The sequence below is a fragment of the Trichechus manatus genome, unplaced genomic scaffold, assembly GCF_000243295.1.
Source record: "Trichechus manatus latirostris isolate Lorelei unplaced genomic scaffold, TriManLat1.0 scaffold00167, whole genome shotgun sequence".
In the NCBI taxonomy this organism is placed as follows: domain Eukaryota; kingdom Metazoa; phylum Chordata; class Mammalia; order Sirenia; family Trichechidae; genus Trichechus; species Trichechus manatus.
This window is the reverse complement of record NW_004444103.1, coordinates 2,238,937-2,259,421: the sequence shown is the minus strand read 5'-3', so window position 1 is coordinate 2,259,421 and position 20,485 is coordinate 2,238,937. Positions and strand designations below refer to the sequence as shown.

General features: G+C 38.6%; 1 protein-coding gene across 13 annotated transcripts in view; it reads right to left on the bottom strand.

Moving 5' to 3' along the window:
- The window catches only part of CADPS2 (calcium dependent secretion activator 2), a 573,575-nt gene that overhangs the window by 109,646 nt on the left and 443,444 nt on the right, over nt 1-20,485 (bottom strand). For 7 of the 13 annotated variants that reach the window (XM_004386536.1, XM_004386538.1, XM_012558431.1 and 4 more), the window contains 2 exons: nt 18,684-18,747; nt 15,529-15,652 (listed from right to left, as the gene is read on the bottom strand). In XM_004386536.1, the coding sequence (XP_004386593.1) occupies nt 15,529-15,652; nt 18,684-18,747 (188 nt within the window). Of the gene's footprint in view, nt 1-13,498; nt 13,520-15,528; nt 15,653-18,683; nt 18,748-20,485 lie in introns of all 13 variants that reach the window. The other 6 variants (XM_023740897.1, XM_004386535.2, XM_023740898.1 and 3 more) reach the window with 1 other exon arrangement.

Here is a 20,485-nt window from a genome sequence, read left to right as displayed (position 1 = left end):
TTCAAGCATAAATGGTTGGCTGACAAGTCTATGTAGAAAATGAAGTAACTAAAACAGAGCATGCCATATTTTATAAGGAAGTTAAAACAATTCTGTTTAAACTATAATACACATTAAACAAACTTGGAGAATAATCTAGAAAATGGAAAGATAAAACTATCAATTGGGGTTAAACAATAAAGAGAAATGCAATAAATAGTGGTATAAATTTAGATAAGATGACAGAATTTATATTGTGAGAGAACAGATGATAAGAAAAAATAAATCTCCCTCTTTTGAGTAAGGAGCCCTGGTGGTACGGTGGTTAAGCGCTCAGCTGCTAACCAAAAGGTCGGTGGTTTGAACTCACCAGCTGCTCTGCAGGAGAAAGATGTGGCAGTCTGCTTCCATAAAGATTACAGCCTTGGAAACCCCATAGGGCAATTCTACTCTGTCCTATAGGGTCACTATGAGTCAGAATTGACTTGATGGCAATGGGTCTGGTTTTTTGGTTTTCTTTTGGTAAACCATCTACAGTCAAAAGGACTACAAAATGATATTTTCATTCATTTAACAAGTACTTAGGAATGGACAACCAAGTATAAGTCTCTGTACAAGTTATTAGGGATGAAAATATGAGTATAACACTGTGATTACCTGCAAGGAGCTATCTCTAGTGTACAATAGACAGAAAATAAACTGATGGTTATAAAACAGTGATAGAGCATGGTCACTTGGAGGCAGAGACACGGAATTCAGTCTGAGATGAGAAGACATTAGCGAGGTGAAGAGTTGGGAGAAATCCAGGTAACAGCGATAACGTGACGTTTGTAGGGAATAACAAATAGCTCAGTAGTGGTGAAATGTCATATCTGAAGACATTTTAAGATATAAGAAGGGAAGGATAAGCGGAAAGAGTTTCAGCTTAATCTAGTATAGGTGAAAGTCACTTGAGAATAAGCCTTAGACTAAAGATTATTTTAGATGGCTTTCTGGTAGCAATGTGGAGGATGGATTAGGAAGGTGACAAGAATGGACATAGGGAGACTGGTTAGAAAGCAGCTGATACAGTTTAGGCAAGAGATGATGAAGGGTAGTAGCATTGGGAATGAGAGGTGAGAAATTAAAAAAAAAAAAAGACCAAATACTGGCAGGACTGGATGGCTGACTGCATTGGGGTGGGGTAAGGTGGGGGGGAGTGCTGACAGGTAAGAGGTAGGACTGAGCCAGAAATAAAGATTGGAGGTTGCAGTTGAAATGATGAGGATGAAGTGGGTGAAATCACTCAGAGACTGTATAAAGTACAAGGGGGAGGCAGCAAAGTAAACTGAAAAGGATTGCCAAACAGGTGGAAGAAAAACAACGTGGAAGAGATGTAATGGAATCCAAGGGAGCCAAGCATTTCACAGGAGAATGATCAAATGTGTCAAATGCAAAAGAGTCTTGTACGACTAAAGACTAAGGTGTGTGTGTGTTTAAGAATTCAGGTGCAGAGAATGGAGTTAATTAGTTTCCTCAGTTTAGCACACTATTATTATTTTGTTCATGGAACATTCTTTTCTTATTTTTATTCACTTCTTTGTTCCCTTGCCCTTAGTAATCATCCCAATGTATTTTCTGTGCATCTTTCATTTCATATGTGTGCTTGAAATGATGTATGGTTGTTCTGATGCATGTATTTATGTATTGTGCTGTTTCTTGCTTTCTCACTCTGTACTGTTGCTATTTGTATGTCTACTGCACTGTTTTTAACTGCTGTACCATGCTTGAAAGTACACGTCCACCAGGTGCCCTATCAATTTCCACACAGTCAGGGGCTTTCAGACAGCCTCTGATTACCACCATGAGCTCTGCGATGAGCATACTTGCATATGACTCCTGACAACCGAGTTATCTTTTTGTTTTTTAAAAACTGTGCTTGAAGTGAAAGTTTACAGTTCAAGTCAGTTCCTCATACAAAAATTTATACACACATTGCTATGTGACCCTAGCTGCTCTCCGTATAATGTGACAGCACACTCCTCCTTTCCACCCCGGATCTCCTGTGTCCATTCAACCAGCTTCTGTCTCTTTTTGCCATCTCGTCTTGCCTTCGGACAGGAGCTGCCTGTTTAGTCTCATGTATGTACTTGAGCTAAGAAGCACACTCTTCATGAGTATCATTTTATGTCCCATAATCCAGTCTAATCTTTGTCTGAAGAGTTGGCTTCGGGAATGGTTTCAGTTCTGGGCTAACAGAGAGTCCAGGGGCCATATCTTCTGGGGTCCCTCCAGTCTCAGTCAGATCATTAAATCTGGTCTTTTTACTGGAATTTGAGTTCTGCACCCCACTTTTCTCCCATTCCGTTAGGAACTCTCTGTTGTGTTCCCTGTCAGGGCAGTCATTGGTGGTAGCTGGGCACCATCTAGTTCTTCTGGTCTCAGGCTGATGAAGTCTCTGGTTTATGTGGCCCTTTCTGCCTCCTGGGCTAATATTTTCCTTGTGTCTTTGGTGTTCTTCATTCTCCTTTGCTCCAGTTGGGTTGGGACCAACTGATGTATCTTAGATGGCCGCTCGCTAGCTTTTAAGACCCCAGATGCCTGAGTGATCACTTCTTTGGCACACATAAACAGGAGTGAAATTGCAAGGTCATAGGGTATACTGTGTACTTATTTTGACTAAGTACTGACAGGCTGTTCTACTGGGAAAAAAAAGGAGAGAAAGGATTGATGACTCATTGACAAAGAGACATAGATCAAGGAGAGGTGTCTCTAGTTAGGTCACAGGACACCTCACTGGAGGCTCACCATTCCATGCTGGCGATACCTCCAAGGCAGACTGCCACATTCTTTCTCCCCTGGAGTAGCTGATGGGTTTGAACTGCTGATCTTTTGGTTAGCAGCCGAGAGCTTAAACACTGTGCCACCAGGGCTCCATGGTGCTGGTGGTACCAATGCTAATTGAAGGGGGTGGAAAACCAAAGGCAGAGGGCTGCAGGGCAGTGCTCAGTGCTTTGTAAGCAGAGTAACAAATATTACTGCTTTCTTAGCGTTACCAAATGTGATGGTTAAGATTGTGTGTCAACTTGGTTGGGCTATGATTCTCAGTGTTTATATGTGATCATCTTCACGATGGGATCTGCTGTGAGAAGCCAATCAGTCGAAAGGGAGTTTCCTTGGGCGTGTAGCCTGCACCCAAATATAAGTGGACGTTCTGGCTTTTACCCTCTCTGGATCCTGAACCTGCCTCCTGTTCATCTGATCTCAAGTCTTGGGACTTGAGCTAGCAGCTTACCTGCTGTTCTTAGGATTCGTCGATCTTCACAGCCTGTGAGCAAGGGCCTTGCTCTCTGACTTGCCGATCTTGGGTTCGACAGCCCCTGCAGCTACGTGAATCAGGAGAAGCCTTGCGGTCTTGCCTGCTGATCTTGAGATTCATCGATCTTCACAGCCTGTGAGCAAGAGCCCTGCTCTCTGACCTGTCGATCTTGGGTTCACCAACCCCTGGAGCTACATGAAGCAGGACAAGTCACTATCCTGATCCATGGACTTGGGGTGTTCCAGCCTCTACAATCATGTGAGCTGTTTCCTTAATATACATCTCTCTCTCTCTCTATATATATATGTATATGCTTTAGTGGTTTTGCTTCTCTAGAGAACTCAGCCTAAGACACCAAACAAACAAAAAAAACCCAAACCCGTTGCCATCAAGTCAATTCTGACTCACAGTGACCCTACAGGACAGAGTAGAACTGCCCCATAGGGTTTCCAGGGAGTGGCTGGCAGATTCAAACTGCCGACCTTTTGGTTAGCAGCTGAGCTCTTAACCACCGCACCACCAGGGCGCCTTTTAGAGTTAAGCTCAGATAAATGAGGAAAGATGTTAAAGGAATGCAGATGCAGAACCAATTTTAGAAGACTGAGAACTAAGGCCTTAAACATCCCTATGATTTGTCTGGGGTTGACAGAGACCTAGTCCTCTCCTTTGGGCAAGCAGTGAGTGCAGCAGCAGGTCTGAGAGTGGTTCAAGCATTGCCATCGTGTTGCCACTGGTGTACAAGATGCTGCTTGTTTCCTGGTTTGATATTTCACTTAGTTGGTTAGTTACCTGAGCATGCATGGAACTACTGCGTGACACAGACATTTCCTCAGTCAACATGGTTATAAGCTAACTAATCAATGTGAATACACATTATATAGTGTGGTGTTCTTTTCTTGTGTGGTTAGCAAGGTGGTGGGAGGAGAATTGAGGCAAATAAACACAGTATGACTCCTCATTCATTCCAGATTAGATTTGGAAAAAGCTAAACTGAATTAGTATTACTTACCCAGTACTTAAAAGGGAATATGGTCTTAATACTTTCTTGTGCACACATTAGATAGAATTAGGCTAATTGTGTGTTGAAGGTAAGAACAGACTAGTAAGAATAGTTTAAAGTTAACATTTCAACTGTATCATGTTAGATGACAGAATCAATTTATGGATATCAGAAAAATCTTATCTTCTTATATAATTTAGTTTATTGATCATCTAAAAATACCCAAAGCTTTTCTTTATACATAGTACAAAAATAAATTTCAATTCTGACCCCTATCCAGATGATCACAAATACTAAATTAGTGTAACTCAAATGAGTTTTTACTATACATATGCATATGGTTCTACAGACCAAAAATTCTAACAGATTTATATAATTTTCTCAAGTATTCTCAAGAAAAACACAGTAAGTCGTTTTCTTTGCTTTAGAGTCAGATTGTATCTATCACTTTGTTCCCAATCAGCAGGTGACTCAGAAGCAGAAATGGTCATAGAACTTTTACTTTCAGGCCAAGGTCCCAACATCCCAGTCACACAGCCTAAAATTTTTGAACTACCTGTTAAGATTCTTCTTAGGGTGAGGATTCTGTGTTTTTAGTATACAAATTTTGTAAAGTGTTGTCAATGCTTATTAAAAAAAAAAAAAACCCATTGCTGTCTAGTCGATTCTGACTACGATGATGAGTCAATGTTTACAGGGATGCAGAATTTCAGGTCTATTATTTAGGCTTCTCAATTCATGATAACATGCAATATTTAAAAAGTACTTAGAAAAACTTATAAGGAAACAAAATTTTTATGAGGGACACTTATTATCTTACACATATTAGAAAGAAATCATTCACTGATAACAATAATCATTTTCATTACCTATGCAGTTTTTAATATACTCAGCATCTGTTTGTTACTATACACATAAACTCTTAAGCAGAACAGATTTTATTTATTTAGTATTTATTGCTACACTCTGACAATGGGGTGTTAAATTAAAATGTCACCCAGATGGCAAACACGTCCTAATAACATAAGGACTGCCACAGTGCCAACATCTCCTCTTAAAGAAAGTAAGCACCGCGGCCCTCTGGGAAAGCATCTCTATCCTGTTCAACTGAGCCTCTGAAAATGAGAGCACAGGAGGTTAGACCTGGGAACCTGGCAACCAGAGTGCCAAGAAAGATCCTCACCACACAAAGACTTTGCCTGCTCATTCCATGCTACTTTTTGTTTGGGCACCTCCAATTTCTAAATCCACAATCAGCCTAGGCACCAAATTTATGCAAAAGATGACAGGTCAAGGGCAAGCTCTAAGGAGCAATCTCCCCTCCTTCATCTTGAATCACAATATGATACACAGTTTTCAGGAGAAAGCAAGGACTACTATTAGATGCCATTTTTACTGATAAGAAATGCTTTGAATTAAACAACAAATTGTTTCTTCTTTAAAAATAATAGCTGATTTGCATCAACAAGGTATGTGATTTTTAAGAAAAGCATAATTACAAAAATGAAGTTTCACTGCCATTTTAAACCCTAGATTTTAAATAAAGAGGATCTCACTATTATAAACAATATAGTTAGTGATCAGCCCTGGAAACCTTATGGGGCAGTTCTACTCTGTCCTACCAGGTCGCTATGAGCCAGAATTGATGGGAAGGGGTTTTGATAGTTAGTGATATAAAATTAAACCAAAGGAGAAAACTAGTTGATTTTGCAACAGCGCAAATCAAACATTTCTTAATTAATAATCAAAAGGAAGCCAAGCTAATTCAACCAAATGGCGGTATTTTATAACCTCCCCTCCCCTTGAAAAACTCCTTCCTAGAAATTTCAAGTTCTCAAAATGAGTTATCTGATCTCATGAAACACCTGCAAATAACTCCCAGTAAAGAAAGGAAGCCATTAGAAGGCCATTTGTTTTATTTTATCCATTAAAAAGTTTTAAAATCTCTTTATTTTGCAAATGTTTCCAGCCAATGCAGAATTTGAAGAATTCCCAAAGATGGAAGAAAACTGAATCAAAACTGAGCAATGTACTGAATTATAGAAGCAACTAAAACAGGTTAGATTACTATACCTTGTCAGTGCAATTGATATCTATAACTTCTGGTCTCTTTATCCAGAGTCAGCGCCCCCTTCCACATCCCCTGTGATAAGGGCACAGATTTCTAATTTAATTCTTCCAATCCTATTATTTTTAAGTGGTTAGTTTTTGCCCTATACTGTTAATTAATCAGATACTGGTTTGAATGATGTTTGTAAGCCAGCTTGCCAGTTTACAGATGTTCTTTCTTCTATAAATAGCTTGATAACTCTGTGCTATAAGTTGATCTGTTTATTCAATCAATATTTTTTGAGGATCGAATATGTGCCAGGCACTTTTCTCAGCATTGGGGATATAGCAGTTATCAAAAGACAAAATCTCTGCTCTCAGCCAGGAGATGGATCTTGATCAAAAGGAGTAAAATTGTGGAAAAGAACTTCAAATTATTACTGAAAACTAGACTTGTTGGATACACTGAGACTGGAGAAACCCCTGAATAAATTGCGAGGAAACAACTTTTTATTTTATTTTATTGTACTTCAGATGAAGGTTTACAGAACAAACTAGCTTCTCATTAAACAGTTAGTACCCATATTGTTTTATGACATTGGTTAACAACCCCACAACATGTTAATACTCTCCCTTTTTGGCCTTGGGTTCCCTATTACCTGCTTTCCTGTCCCCTCCTGCCTTCTAGTCCTTGCCCCTGGGGCTGGTGTGCCCCTTTAGTCTTGTTTTGTTTTGTGGGCCTGTCTAATCTTTGGATGAAGGGTGAATCTCAGGAAAGACTTCATTATTGAGCTAAAAGGGTGTTCGAGGGCCATACTCTCAGGGTTTCTCCAGTCTCTGTCAGACCAGTTAAGTCTGGTCTTATTTTGTGAGTTAGAATTTTGTTCTACACTTTTCTCCTGCTCTGTCTGGGACCCTCTATTGTGATCTCTGTCAGGGCAGTCAGTGGTGGTAGCCAGGTACCATCTAGTTGTAGTAGACTCAGTTTGGTGGAGGCTGTGGTAGCTGTGGTCCACTAGTCCTTTGGACTAATCTTTCCCTTGTATCTTTAATTTTCTTTGTTCTCCTTTGCTCCTGAAGGGGTGAGACCAGTGGAGTATCTTTGATGGCTGCTCACATGCTTTTAAGACCCCAGATGCTACTCACCTAAGTAGAATTTAGAACACTTTCTTTATAAACTATGTTATGCCAATTGAGCTAGATGTTCCCCAAGATCATGGTCCTCACGGCCCTCAGCCCAATAATTCAGTCCCTCAGGGAGTTTGAATGTGTCTATGGAGCTTCCATGACCTTTCCTTGTACAAGTTGTGCTGGCTTCCCCATATTGTGTATTGTCTTACCATTCACCAAAGTTGCCACTTATCTATTGTCTATTTAGGGAAACAACTTTTAGAACTTGAACCAAAGCTATTGCATGATGTCATCTTTAAATTAAACAACAGTCTAGCTCAATAAATAAAGAGTATCTGCCTTGAGCCTGTGCTCTTTTAAAGAATTAAATATATGAGATCAAAATGACAACAGTAACTCTAGGCGTCTGAGCTCTTAAAAGCTTGCAAGCGGCCATCTAAGATACATCAATTGGTCCCAACCATCTGGAGTAAAGGAGAATGAAGAACACCAAAGACACAAGGAAACTATTAGCCCAAGAGGCAGAAAGGGCCACATAAACCAGAGACTCCATCAGCCTAAGACCAGAAGAACTAGATGGTGCCCAGCTACCACCAATGACTGCCCTGACAGGGAACACAACAGAGAGTTCCTAACGGAATGGGAGAAAAGTGGGGTGCAGAACTCAAATTGTAGTAAAAAGAGAAGACTTAATGGTCTGAGACTGGAGGAACCCCAGAAAGCATGGCCCCTGGATTTTCTGTCAGCCCAGAACTAAAACAATTTCTGAGGCCAACTCTTCAGACAAAGATTGGACTGGACTGTGGGACATAAAATGATACTCGTGAAGAGCGTGCTTCCTAGCTCAGGTAGATACATGAGACTAAATGGGCAGCTTCTGTCTGGAGGTGAGATGAGAAGGCAGAGAGGGTTAGGAGCTGGTTGAATGGACATGGGGAATCAGGAGTGGAGAGGAGAAGTGTGCTGTCACAGTATGGGGAGAGCAATTAGGGACATATAACAATGTATGTATGAATTTTTGTATAAGAGACTAACTTGAAACGTAAACTTTCACTTAAACTACAACAATAAAAAGAACAGTAACTCTAAAGTACAGATGATAACTTTAAGGGGCAGAGAGTAAGTTAACAATAGTTAAACGATATGGGCAGAGACAGTGAGAATGGTGACACAGTGTAAAGAATATAACCATTGTCAACGAACTGTACATGTACAAATTGTTCACTGGTGTATGTTTTGTTGTGTATATTTTCACCAAAAAAAAAAAAAGCAAAACAAAACAAAAAAACCTCTGTCCTCATAGAGCTAACATTCTAGAACAAGAAGTAGGATAAATGAACTATATTGTGTGTTAGATGATTATCAGTAAAATGCAGGAAAACAAACCAGGGAGGGAGGAGAGAGATTCTTGGTTGGGGGTGGAGGGGTTGCAAATTTTAAGTTACTTTCAACGCCTGACATCCTGAGATCTACCAGGGAAATAAACACAAAGATTCAGATTGTGGAGTCCAACTCTCAGCCTTACATGAGGCCTGTGCTATTCAATCTAGCGACCACTAGCCACAGGCGGTTACTGAGAACCTGAAATGTGGCTGTTCTTAAACAGGATGTGCCCTTAGAGTAAAATACACACCAGCTTTCAAAGACAGACTATGAAAAAAGGAAAGCTATCTCATTAATATTAATTACATGTTGAAATGAAAATATTTTCAATATAATGTAGTAAATAAGATTAATTTCACCTGTTTCTTTTTACCTCTTTAATGTGACTACCAGAAAATTTAAAATTCCATATATGACTTGCATTTTGGGCTTACATCCTATTTCTATGGACAGTGCTGTACTGGATGGCTTTTCAATGACTACGGTGGAGTTGGATCCCCCACGCATTTTAACTGAGCGCAAATTTAACTATGCAAGCCTGCCCAAAAAAAGGGAGGGAGGAAGGCAGAGGAAGGTAAGGAGGTCGGTCAGTAGGTAGATAAAAATTCAAACCAAACGCATTGCCATCGAGTTGACTTCGACTCATAGCAACCCTATAGGACAGAGTAGGACTGCCCCATAGGGTTTCCAAGGCTGTAATCTTTATGGAAGCAGACCGCCATGTCTTTCTCCCACAGAAGCTGGTGGGTTCAAACTGCCAGCAGCCGAGAGCTTTACCACTGCACCACCAGGGCTCCTCAGTAGGTAGATAGCAGGTTCTAATCCCCCCCATCTAGCTATATGATCACAGACAAGCTGTATGACCTCTCTGCTTCAGGTTCCTGAAAAAGGAAAAATAACAATAGTACTTACTGCAAAGGGCTGTTGGGAGGAATAAATGAGTTGATGCATGCAAAGTGCTTAGAATGATGACTGGCACATAATTGCTTACTATTATTATTACCATCATTATTTTTGGAAAAAGTAGCTCTACAAATATTAACTCTTGGCTTTTGTGATGGGCTAGGGTGTTTATTATAAAAAGCCATTGCTTCCAGTTGGACAGTCCTTGGAGGCAGGGCAGCCAATGGAGAGAGCATGGAAAGGGCCGTGGTGTCTGAGACATGGGAGTGAATTCTACCTCTACTGCACTTTAACAGCAACAGCATAACCTTGTGTAGGGTGTGAACTTTTCCTAAAAGTCACCTCTTCTGTAAAATATCTATTTTGTAGAGTTGTTTAAGGAGTTAATGAAAGGGTGTTAAAAAAAAAAAAAAAAAGCAAAACAAAAAACCCTGGGGTACATGGCAAAATTTAGACAAATGTTAGGCAGAATTTTACTGTTTCTTAAAACCAAACCAAACTTGTGGCCGTCAACTTGATTCTGACTCATAGTGACCCTAAAGGACAGAGTGGAACTGCCCCATAGGTTTTCCAAGGAACAGCTGGTGGACTTGAACTGCCAACCTTTTGGTTAGCAGCCAAATGCTTCATCACCACTGTGCAACCAGGGCTCCTTACTCTTTCTCAGACGGTACAAAGAAATTGCAGAAAATTACTAGAATGCTCAAGAGACTACTGTTTGAAAGTGTTATTAAAGATTTGAGCTCTTACATATACAAATGATATTCTCAATTTTATCCACTTTTAAAAATACCCTCAAGAACATTTACTAGGTACCAATACAGTACTGGACACCTTGGTGGTGTAGTGGTTAAGTGTTACGGCTGCTAACCGAAAGGCTGGCAGTTCGAATCCACCAGGTGCTCCTTGGAAACTCTATAGGACAGTTCTACTCTATCCTATAAGGTCGCTATGAGTTGGAATCGACTCGATGGCAAGGGGTTTGGGTATTTTTTTTAGTACCAGGTGCTGTAGAGTCTAATCTGACTCATAGTGACCCCATCTGCCTCAGAGTAGAACTGCGCTCCATAGGGTTTTCAATGGCTCTTTTTTGGAAGTAGATGACAGGACTTTCTTCCGAGGCACCTCTGGGTGGACTAGAACTTCCAACTTTCAGTTAGCAGCCAAGCCCGTTAAGCATTTGCACCACCAGGGACTCCACTTACTAGGCAACCTCGTTAAATTTACTTGCTACTGACTGCAACTCAAGGAAAAGAGCTACATTTCCTACAAGCGCTTGTTCTGTTACTTCAGAAGACTCTTCAATTGAAATTAACTTTGCCTTCATTCCACCAAAATTAAGATTACACTGATTTTTCTCTTTTCTACACATGCGTTTTAATAAAAGTATTTTTCCTAGAGTTGCTGACCTGCATGATTCATCAGTGGTCTGGATGTTAAATACATGTGTCTGGTGGAAGGCAGGTATAGCACCTTTGCTCTCCCCTCATTTCTTTAATGAGAATGGTGCAACCCCACAAGGCATCTCTGCACCGTGCTTCCTGTAGGCACACTGTGACTTCTCCATAGTTCACAGGGGAAGGAGCAGAGCCTCTGAGGGTTAGGGATCAGGACACGTGACTCTAGTTCCAGCTGTACAGCCTGTAGCTGTAGCCACTAACAACCCCGGATGTCTTGTGTGTAAACTAGGAAAAAAACCATTTCACAGCAGGAACGTTGTGAGGATAAAATGCAATAGGAGGTATTGAAAAAGTTTGTTAAAGTGCATGGGACTGCTGCTATTACAATGGGCTGTCATAAGAGGGGATGGTAATAGTTTCATATTTTTTTCTAATTTTTTTTTTTTTCCTAAAGTGCACATAGCAATCATTGTAGATGTGTTCTTTTCCCTTTTACTGGCAGTGTTCTATTCCTGGAACTTTCTTGGGTCAAATACTGGAAAAGGAGTAAGAAAAAGTAGAAATGAAAAACAACAAATAGAGCCCTTAATGGAAGACTTCAGTCTAAAACAACCCAAGAAAACTTGTTTATAACATTATATTATATGTAAAATATGACTAACACGAGAAAACTAGGATTAGAAAGGATCTTCACTTGTCGCTTGCCTTATCATTTTTAGATGGAAATAACTAACCTTTGCATCAGGGTTGTATCCTTTCACCATACTTATTCAATCTGTATGCTGAGCAAATAATCTGAGAAGCTGGACTATATGACAAAGAATGCAGCATCAGGATTGGTGGAAGACTTATCAACGACCTGCGATATGCAGATGACACAACCTTGCTTGTTGAAAGTGAAGAGGACTTGAAGCACTTACTGATGAAGATCAAAGACTACAGCCTTCAGTATGGATTACAACTCAACACAAAGAAAACAAAAATCTTCACAACTGGACCAATAAGCAACATCATGATAAATGGAGAAAAGATTGACGCTGTCAAGGATTTCATTTTACCTGGATCCACAATCAATGTCCATGGAAGCAGCGGCCAAGAAATCAAATGATATATTGCACTCAGCAAATCTGCTGCAAAAGACCTCTTTAAAGTGTTAAAAAGTGAAGATGTCACTTTGAAAACTAAGATGCGCCTGACTCAAACCATGGTATTTTCAACTGCCTCATACGCGTGCAAAAGCTGGACGATGAATAAGGAAGACAAAAGAATTGATGCCTTTAAATTGTGGTGCTGGCAAAGAATGTCGAGTATACCATGGACTGGCAGAAGAATGAACAAATCTGTCTTGGAAGAAGTACTGCCAGAATGCTCATCAGAAGCGAGGATGGCAGGACTTCGTCTTATATACTTGGGATATGTCATCAGAAGGGACCAGTCCCTGGAGAAGGACACCATGCTTGCTAAAGTAGAGGGTCAGTGAAAAAGCGGAAGACACTCAAGGAGATGGACTGACACAGCAGCTGCAACAATGGGTTAAAGCATAGCAACAACTGTGAGGATGGCGCGGGACTGGGCAGTGTTTCGTTCTGTTGTACACAGGGTCGCTATGAGTCGGAACTGACTCAACGGCATCTAACAACAACAATTAACCTCTTTCCTCTCTCCAAAGTACTGAGTACCTACTTGGTGTCAACAGGCATAGGGCTGGGTGCTGGGGATACAACCAAGAAGTCAGTAAGGACTCTCTGCCTACAAGCGGCTGACGGGGAGACATGGGATAAACAGATAATGGCACACAGTTAATTACAATTGTGGTAAGTGATACAAGAAAAAAGTAATAAATCCTTGAAAAGTTCAGACACCCAAAGAATGCTTTCCTTGCAATTTCCTGAGAATGGAATTGGATAACCTCTGCTCATTCCTGTGAGAAACAATTTTCAAAGTTAAGAAAGCCTTACTTTTTATTTGATAGCATTTATCCTTTATACTCATGTTATTTTCGAGGAGTGATAAGGGAAGATGGTCCTCTTTCCTAGTTCTAAGAGCACTTCACATATTGGCAACAGCTTCCATATAAGTCCATGCTTAAAAGATAATGCATAACACTAATATAGCCTCAGGTTTTTGCTTTGAATTCATATTAAAAAAAAACATTGCTGAACTTTTACAGAGGTAAATGGTCTGTATTTTCCCCACAAAGCATTAGCAATAGTTCTGAAAAAATTATTTTCAGTATCCTAGTCAAAAATTATCTAATTAATAGGAGCTCTGAAGAGGAGAGAGCTATTCATCAATATCAAAACATCACACCACCACATCAGAAATTCTGGCATGTGCATGCAAAATGTTAATTACCTGTTTCCTTTTGTGCTGGGCCTAAAACATAAGAAAAGAGAATTTAGGAGAAAAAGCAAACCCTTGATGTTTACATAATGAAGAAGGCCAATGAAGAAAAAAAAAGCAGCCTACTATCTATTTCTAAATTTTGAATTTGTTCTTGTTCTGCTGCTGGGCATAAAACAAAAGCACTTTACTTTTTAAGATAAAGAGAAACAGAGAGATAATGAAAAGCATAGAAAATTTTCTTGTCTAATGAGCAAGCATTTTGTTTTTCTGAAAGGAGACTGCTTGGCAGTCCTGTTGGACTGGGTTTCTAGGAGTCATCTTCGAGAATACTGCCACCCTAGATTGGAGATAAAAGAGGGGTGGTTCCAGAAAGGAAGAAGATGGGAGAGTTTTCCTGCTTGCTCTCCATTTGGTGCTCCTACAGGTTTTCTCTAACACAGACTTGTTTTTCTCAGTGCTCAAGAAGAAGGATTGTACCTTTTTACGCCATGTTAACATGTTTATCTAGCTACTTAATGAAAGAAGCCCAATGGCTGTGTACAAATATAAGTTCTTTTTTGATCCATATTAAAATGGACTCTATGACCGAAAAAGTACAGAGAGAGATTAACAAAGAAATATACCGCGTATTTTTCAGTATTCTTAGAAAAGGCAATGATTAATAATTATAGTTTTTTTGAATAGAGTTCATAACATTTGTATAAAATAATACTATCTTCAGTCGGGTAGTCCACAGACTGTTTTTTCTTTGTCAGATTTGAAAGGTTTTTAATATATCTATTTTTATATTAATTCTTTCAATCTATGTTCAGAACACCCAATATTCCCAAAACATGAAAATTATTTGAATGAGTATTCAAAATGTGAAAACCAAGACATTTATTTCCCACTTTCCCCAAATGGTCTAATATTCATCGCTTTTGCTTTAACACAACATGATATCATAATTAATGATGATAAACTGGTAACTAAGGAGGTTTCATGTTGTTACTCTCGTGATATAATATTGGTTGCTATAGTGATGAGATGGCTTTTTTGTTAATCACTCAGGAGGCTGGTTATCTCATGCTTGTTAGAAAGCTTGACCAGATTTGGAGAGAAAAAAGGAAAGATAACACAGCCAAATATAATCAACTTTTTTCATTATCCAAATTAAGACAGTAGTACCTTAATATCAACAAATGCATACCTTTATAATTCACTGCGTGCAATTTTATATTAAAAATTACTAATCTTTTTTCTAATGGATGATTTAATTTTTATTTTTACATATGAATATTTAACGTTAACTGCAAACTTTTTCCTCCATAAATCAATGCTAGATACACTGTATAGGCCAGTTTTATGAAAATTAAAGTAAAGCATTTGAAGCCTTTGGTTACTTTTAGTTATCTCAAAGAATTGTTGAATAAACGCTGATTTTATGACTTTTCCACAAATTTTAATCTACTTATTTTTAAACAACTTAAATATCATTATCATTAATGAATAAAATCTGGAATAGAGAAAAAAAAAAGCACAGTCCCCTCAAGAGAGCTAATCTTTCAAATGCATCAATACATTGCAAGCAATTAAAAACTACAGGAAGTTCTACCAGTTTATTTCAGCCCTCACCGTAATCAACAAGTTTCCTCCTTCTGAGGGACACTGCAGAACAGAAAATAAAATTACGTCATACTACAGGGTTACTGAGCAGGAAAGAATACACTGCCCATAGTTTAAATGTTAGACATACTTACAGTAATGTCAAAAAATACAACCCATGAAAACACCTTTTGATTTCCAGAAAACTCAAAATAAGAACAAAGGACAACTTAGGCACGAATCCTGGGTCTTTCATTCAAGCAGAGTCCCAGGAGGCATATTAAAGCAATGAATAGGAAAAAGCTCTTCAGTTCACCAGCTGAGATTTTAATGAGACATTTCCCTTTGCCAAGGTACAGGTTTGTTCAGGAAAGGAAAGGACTTCTCACAGAAAATTCAGTTAATAGGCACTGTTGCCTCTCACTGCCACTTCGGCAATTGCTCACTGCACTGACCTTCTATTTTGGCATATTCTGTGAGTCTAGTGTAATTGATCAAGGCAGCTTTCTCAAGACATTTTCTGACCACTTTCTTCACCTCTTCTGCTGGTACGGGAGTGGCAATATCTTTCATTAAAACCTACCGAATTAAAAGAAAAAGAGAAATACCGTCAAATAAATACTAAACACAAATGACACAAATTGTCCCAGACCTTACTATTATTAGGAAGAGGCCCTAAGTAACATCAGGGGTAAGTAATGAGTCGGCACTTCACAACTGGGAACCTAATCCTCCAATCCTGGCTCCTCCTGGCTAAGCCGCATTTACGCACATCAAAATGTCCCATAGGCCAAGCCACCATTCAGTGTGACTGTCGCCGTTCCTCCAGGGACCCACGACACCATTAGAGCAGCTGTTTCAGATCAGGATTACAGTCTTTGGGACAAGCAATAAACAAAGTTTGTCTTGCACGTCGCTAATTTAAAAGCCTTATATCTTGTAACATATTTGAAAACAGTAACAACAATCCCATTAAGAATAAGCCTCATTTTTGAGTTTAAAAAAAAAAAAAAATCAGGATTTCTACTCTCATTAATTAAACTTTAACTATTGTGATCTGCTGAAAAATACTATGGCAGGCTATAAAAAAGAGCGAAAGAAAACTTCTTTGTCTAGTGAAATGGATGCTTAGGGAATAGAAAATGTTAAAATAAACAGAAACTTCTGAGAATTTAAAAAAATAAAAAACAAAACTCATTAGTATCTGGCAAAGGTAAAATAAATTATATCCAGAATTCAAAATGTCATGCATTTAAACACTTTTATAATGACTCAGAGAGTTTTCCTTAAAACTTTCTTAGTGATAAAAGTGCTCACAATAACTTTTGGTTATGCTATTATTCAAACTGTATTTTTCCATATATTTAAGACACTTTTTCTTGCTTTGCTTTCATTTAAATTATAACATATATGGTAAAATGTTAATATAGAATAGACAATGCTCTTATAAGTGCTCTTACTATTCTATTAGTCTTTTATCTCAAAAGAAATACCAAAAGAACACAAAGGCATTCATTTCATGCTTTATTATTTCATTCTCTTTATGGTCAGCTTCAGCACTAAGGATTTTCTATTACTCACTCACCCAAGCATCAGTGATCCTTGACTACATTTTAACTTTGTTAGGCAAGGTTTCCTTTTTTGAAAACAGCAAAATTTATCATTCTACAAATTTCTTTCTGTATCAAATTCAATTATTCTTCCCATTTTCATATTAAAAAAAACTTTAACACTTTAATTAGAATAGCACATCAGACCTTTTATAGCTAGAAAAATCCCTATACTCAGAGTAAAAAGTATACAAGCATTAAATACGCACAATTTTTAGTGTGATTATTACTAAAATTTAAATTTAAGATGAATTATATTCCATATGCAGAACCATGAACTTTACTAATAGGTCTTCCCATGGTGACAAACTTCTAAGTAACAGAAAAAGCCATTAATATTAGAATGTGTATGTCTGACCCAGAGGTGAGTCCAGGGTTTAAATCTGGCAGTATTTCATATTATCTAAGAGCTGGGCACTTAATTTGGAGTGGGAGGAACTGGATCCTCTTTCTTTGCACATGCAGAAGAGGGCTGGCAAGTGCAAAACGGAGACAAAACCTGTTTCATGCTTCCACCCCATGTCTTCCCAAGGCATCACAGGTATCAAGAGTGGTTCCCATGCAGATTATATTTCATTTTCTAAGATGTCTAAGTGAAGAGACATAAAGAATTGAGAAATGGCCCTTAACATTTCTCAGTTCAGAGGGAGATACGATTAGTGACTGTAGCTGGAAGAAAGGTCATTGTTCACCCTGCCACCTGTCAGTGCTGGGCACGTGGGCATCTCCACTATTACTAACTCCGCCCTGTGGGGGGAGGGGACCCTCCATGGAAACCAGAGCATGACGGGCAGCATGAGGGACCCATGCGGGCATGTGGATCCAAAAAGTAAAGCCATCCTTCAGAATGTTATTTTATTCATGGTACCTTAAGGAACAGGATGGAATGTACAGTTTGAAAAGCCTCCATTACATGTAGCTTTTAACATTACAAAAATTCTAATAAAACAGATAATTACTAAAATAATATTTCTATCACAGAACACATGGTGACCCAGGCTAAGGCAGGGATATACAGATGGAATCCATATGGGATCAAAAGATCTCATTTTAGCCATCAGTTCTAGCCCTCATTAACAAGTCCTTAAATCACATAAACAGAGATGGAAGGTCTGAACAATGTTTTTCCATTTTGCTTTTAATAGAGGTGTTAATAAACAATATAATATCTGAAATTTATCTGGCAGAAAAACGGACAAGAGCAAGTGCTTGAAGTCCATAAACCAAGGCTAGAATAATCAAAGCAGGATTTGTAGATAATCCCTTGAAATTCTTTTTAATTTTGACATGGAGTAGGGGTTGTACATGTCATTTAACCATTAGCACCCATCTAGCATATGAAGTTTTATAAACAGATGCGACTAATATTTTCCATTTACAATCATCTGCCACAAAAACAGGAGTGGAGTATGTACTTTCTTTAAAAAATGATTCTTTGCATGGATATAAAACCTTGTTTTCTATCTCTATTTTGGGGAAAGTGAGTTTCTACAACTCATTCATTCTTTTAAGTAGCACACAAATTAGAGCAACTGAAATAAATTTTGAGATGAATTTTGAATGTAAGGAACGATATGTTTATGAATGTTAAATGATAATCTCTTACAGGCATGAGGAATATGACAGAAGAAAAAATAAAGTCGGGGGGTAATAAAAGACAACTATGAAGTCTGAAAAGCACAGGTAATTATACTTAACTGAAAAAAGCAATTTTATTATTTCACGAGGCAAAAAAGAAATAGGAAAAAGTGGATACTACCAGAAAGATCCCATAATCTCAGGATGGGATGACAATGATAGGCTTTGGAAAATGGGGAGGAAGAAAGCAGGATAAAGGGAGAGTCTGAATGAAGTAAGAAAAGGTGGGAAATTGATGAAGTGGGATGAGCTCAGTGAAGAGGACACACTTGTGAGGACGGGACTGCCTGCCTTGCTCAAAAACTAAAATACACGGCAACTGAGAACACAAATGGTATTTATAAAGTAATGTTCAAACATACCCTTTCAAGTAATGAAAGTGTAGCTTTTAGAGCACCTTCAGGTCGTCCAAACGGAAAACAGTATCTTTAAAAACAAAAGAAAGAACCAAGAAGTCAAACACTTAATATCCCAGACTGCGAAATAATTTTCTCTTGTATTACTTGGCATTATTGAAGAAAAACAAAAAGAGGTTAAAATAGCATCAACTCACCCTGGAAAATTTTAGCTGCTAAAGTTTACCTAGCCCTATTATTTAAATGTCTGAAACAATAAAGGTATACACTGTGATAAAAATGTTCTAAAGTTTTGAAAGTACATATCCTAAAAGAATACAGTAAACAAAAACAGCTCTGAGTGGCATATGAATAAAGAGGTAATTAAAACACATTCCATAATATTTTCTTATTTGTTATTCAAGCTCCCACATAAAATGATTTCCCCCATTATGTCTGGTTTAAGATGGGAAACCTATGCCACGAACACAACTTCTGGGACAAACAAGATTTCGGCTTCTCTCTTTGCTGACATTTGCTGGTCTTCTCTTGTGTCTAACTCTTCAACCTCCTCATCCAACGCATTTAAACCCTCTACAGGTCTTTTGCCAGGAGAGAGTCATTTATTCCAAGCATTTTTAATCTCATTCTGTTACTGTGTGTTGTTGAATCGATTCCAACTCATAGAGACCCTATAGGGGAGTAGAACTGCCCCATAGGGTTTCTTGGGCTGTGATCTTCTGGGGGCAGATCACCAGGTCTTTTCCCCCTCAGAGGCAGACGCGGAGCTGCTGGTGGGTTCGAACCACTGACCTCACAGTCAGCAGCCAAGCGCTTAACCATTGCGACAGCAGAGCTCCACTGTATTCCTAATACACACCATCATCTCATATGGGTGTTCTGAAATCAGGGTCGGGGGAAGCTAGGAAAGTGGGTGGGCTCCTCAGAAGTTAGTTGCCACATGGTGGTAACAGGTTTATGGCTCTTTAGAAGGGAGTGGCTCTTTAGGTCACTTTCCACTTAACGAGTACAGTATGTCAGGGCCTTTTCGTCCTCCTGGAGCTCTTAGCTTTGCTGAACCAGGTTCAGCAACACTCTCCCCACTCCACTCGGTCCCAAAATCAAGTGCTACAGGCAGCTGGGCTGCCAGTAGACTGCTGCCTTGCTCTGACTTAAAATTCTTCAAAATAATAATTTGGAAACAAGTTTCCTTATCTCCAAGCTCTTTTCCATTATTCAGGGACTTAGCAGACATATTTCCTCAGACAGAATTCACAACGAAATTTTTTCTTTCACACTGTAATTTGAACAGGTTTCCTTACAAACACATATATTTAGGTTCAATTTGTTTTATGGGACCAAATTTTAAAGGAAAGAAAAAGATTTTCTCACTTCCTTCGTTTAAAACAAAGCAGTAGTTGAATTTATATTAGGGTCGGGTTTTAGTTTAATAAAATCTTCATTATTTTCAGATAAATGCAAATATGCATCATATAATCTGGTCACTCAAATATTTCTTCAGAATATTGTGCTTATTATTTTATTTACTGTTAGAAGTTTTCTTCACTTAATCTTGTCTCCACGCACCCCATCATACCTCCCTGAAAAAAAAAAGCCACAACCAATTTATTTTGCAAGAGGTTTTCTTGTGCAATAGAGAGCATTAACAAATTAGCAAAGTGGCTTTAATCATCTTGTATACCATCAACCTTAATCCACGTTTAAATAAAACACAAATTGGGTTCTTGTAGTCCCCGCCCCCTGTTTAAATCTTTTCAGTGTATTTGCATAATCCACCCATTGTCTTTCCTATTGTTTATTTCCATTAA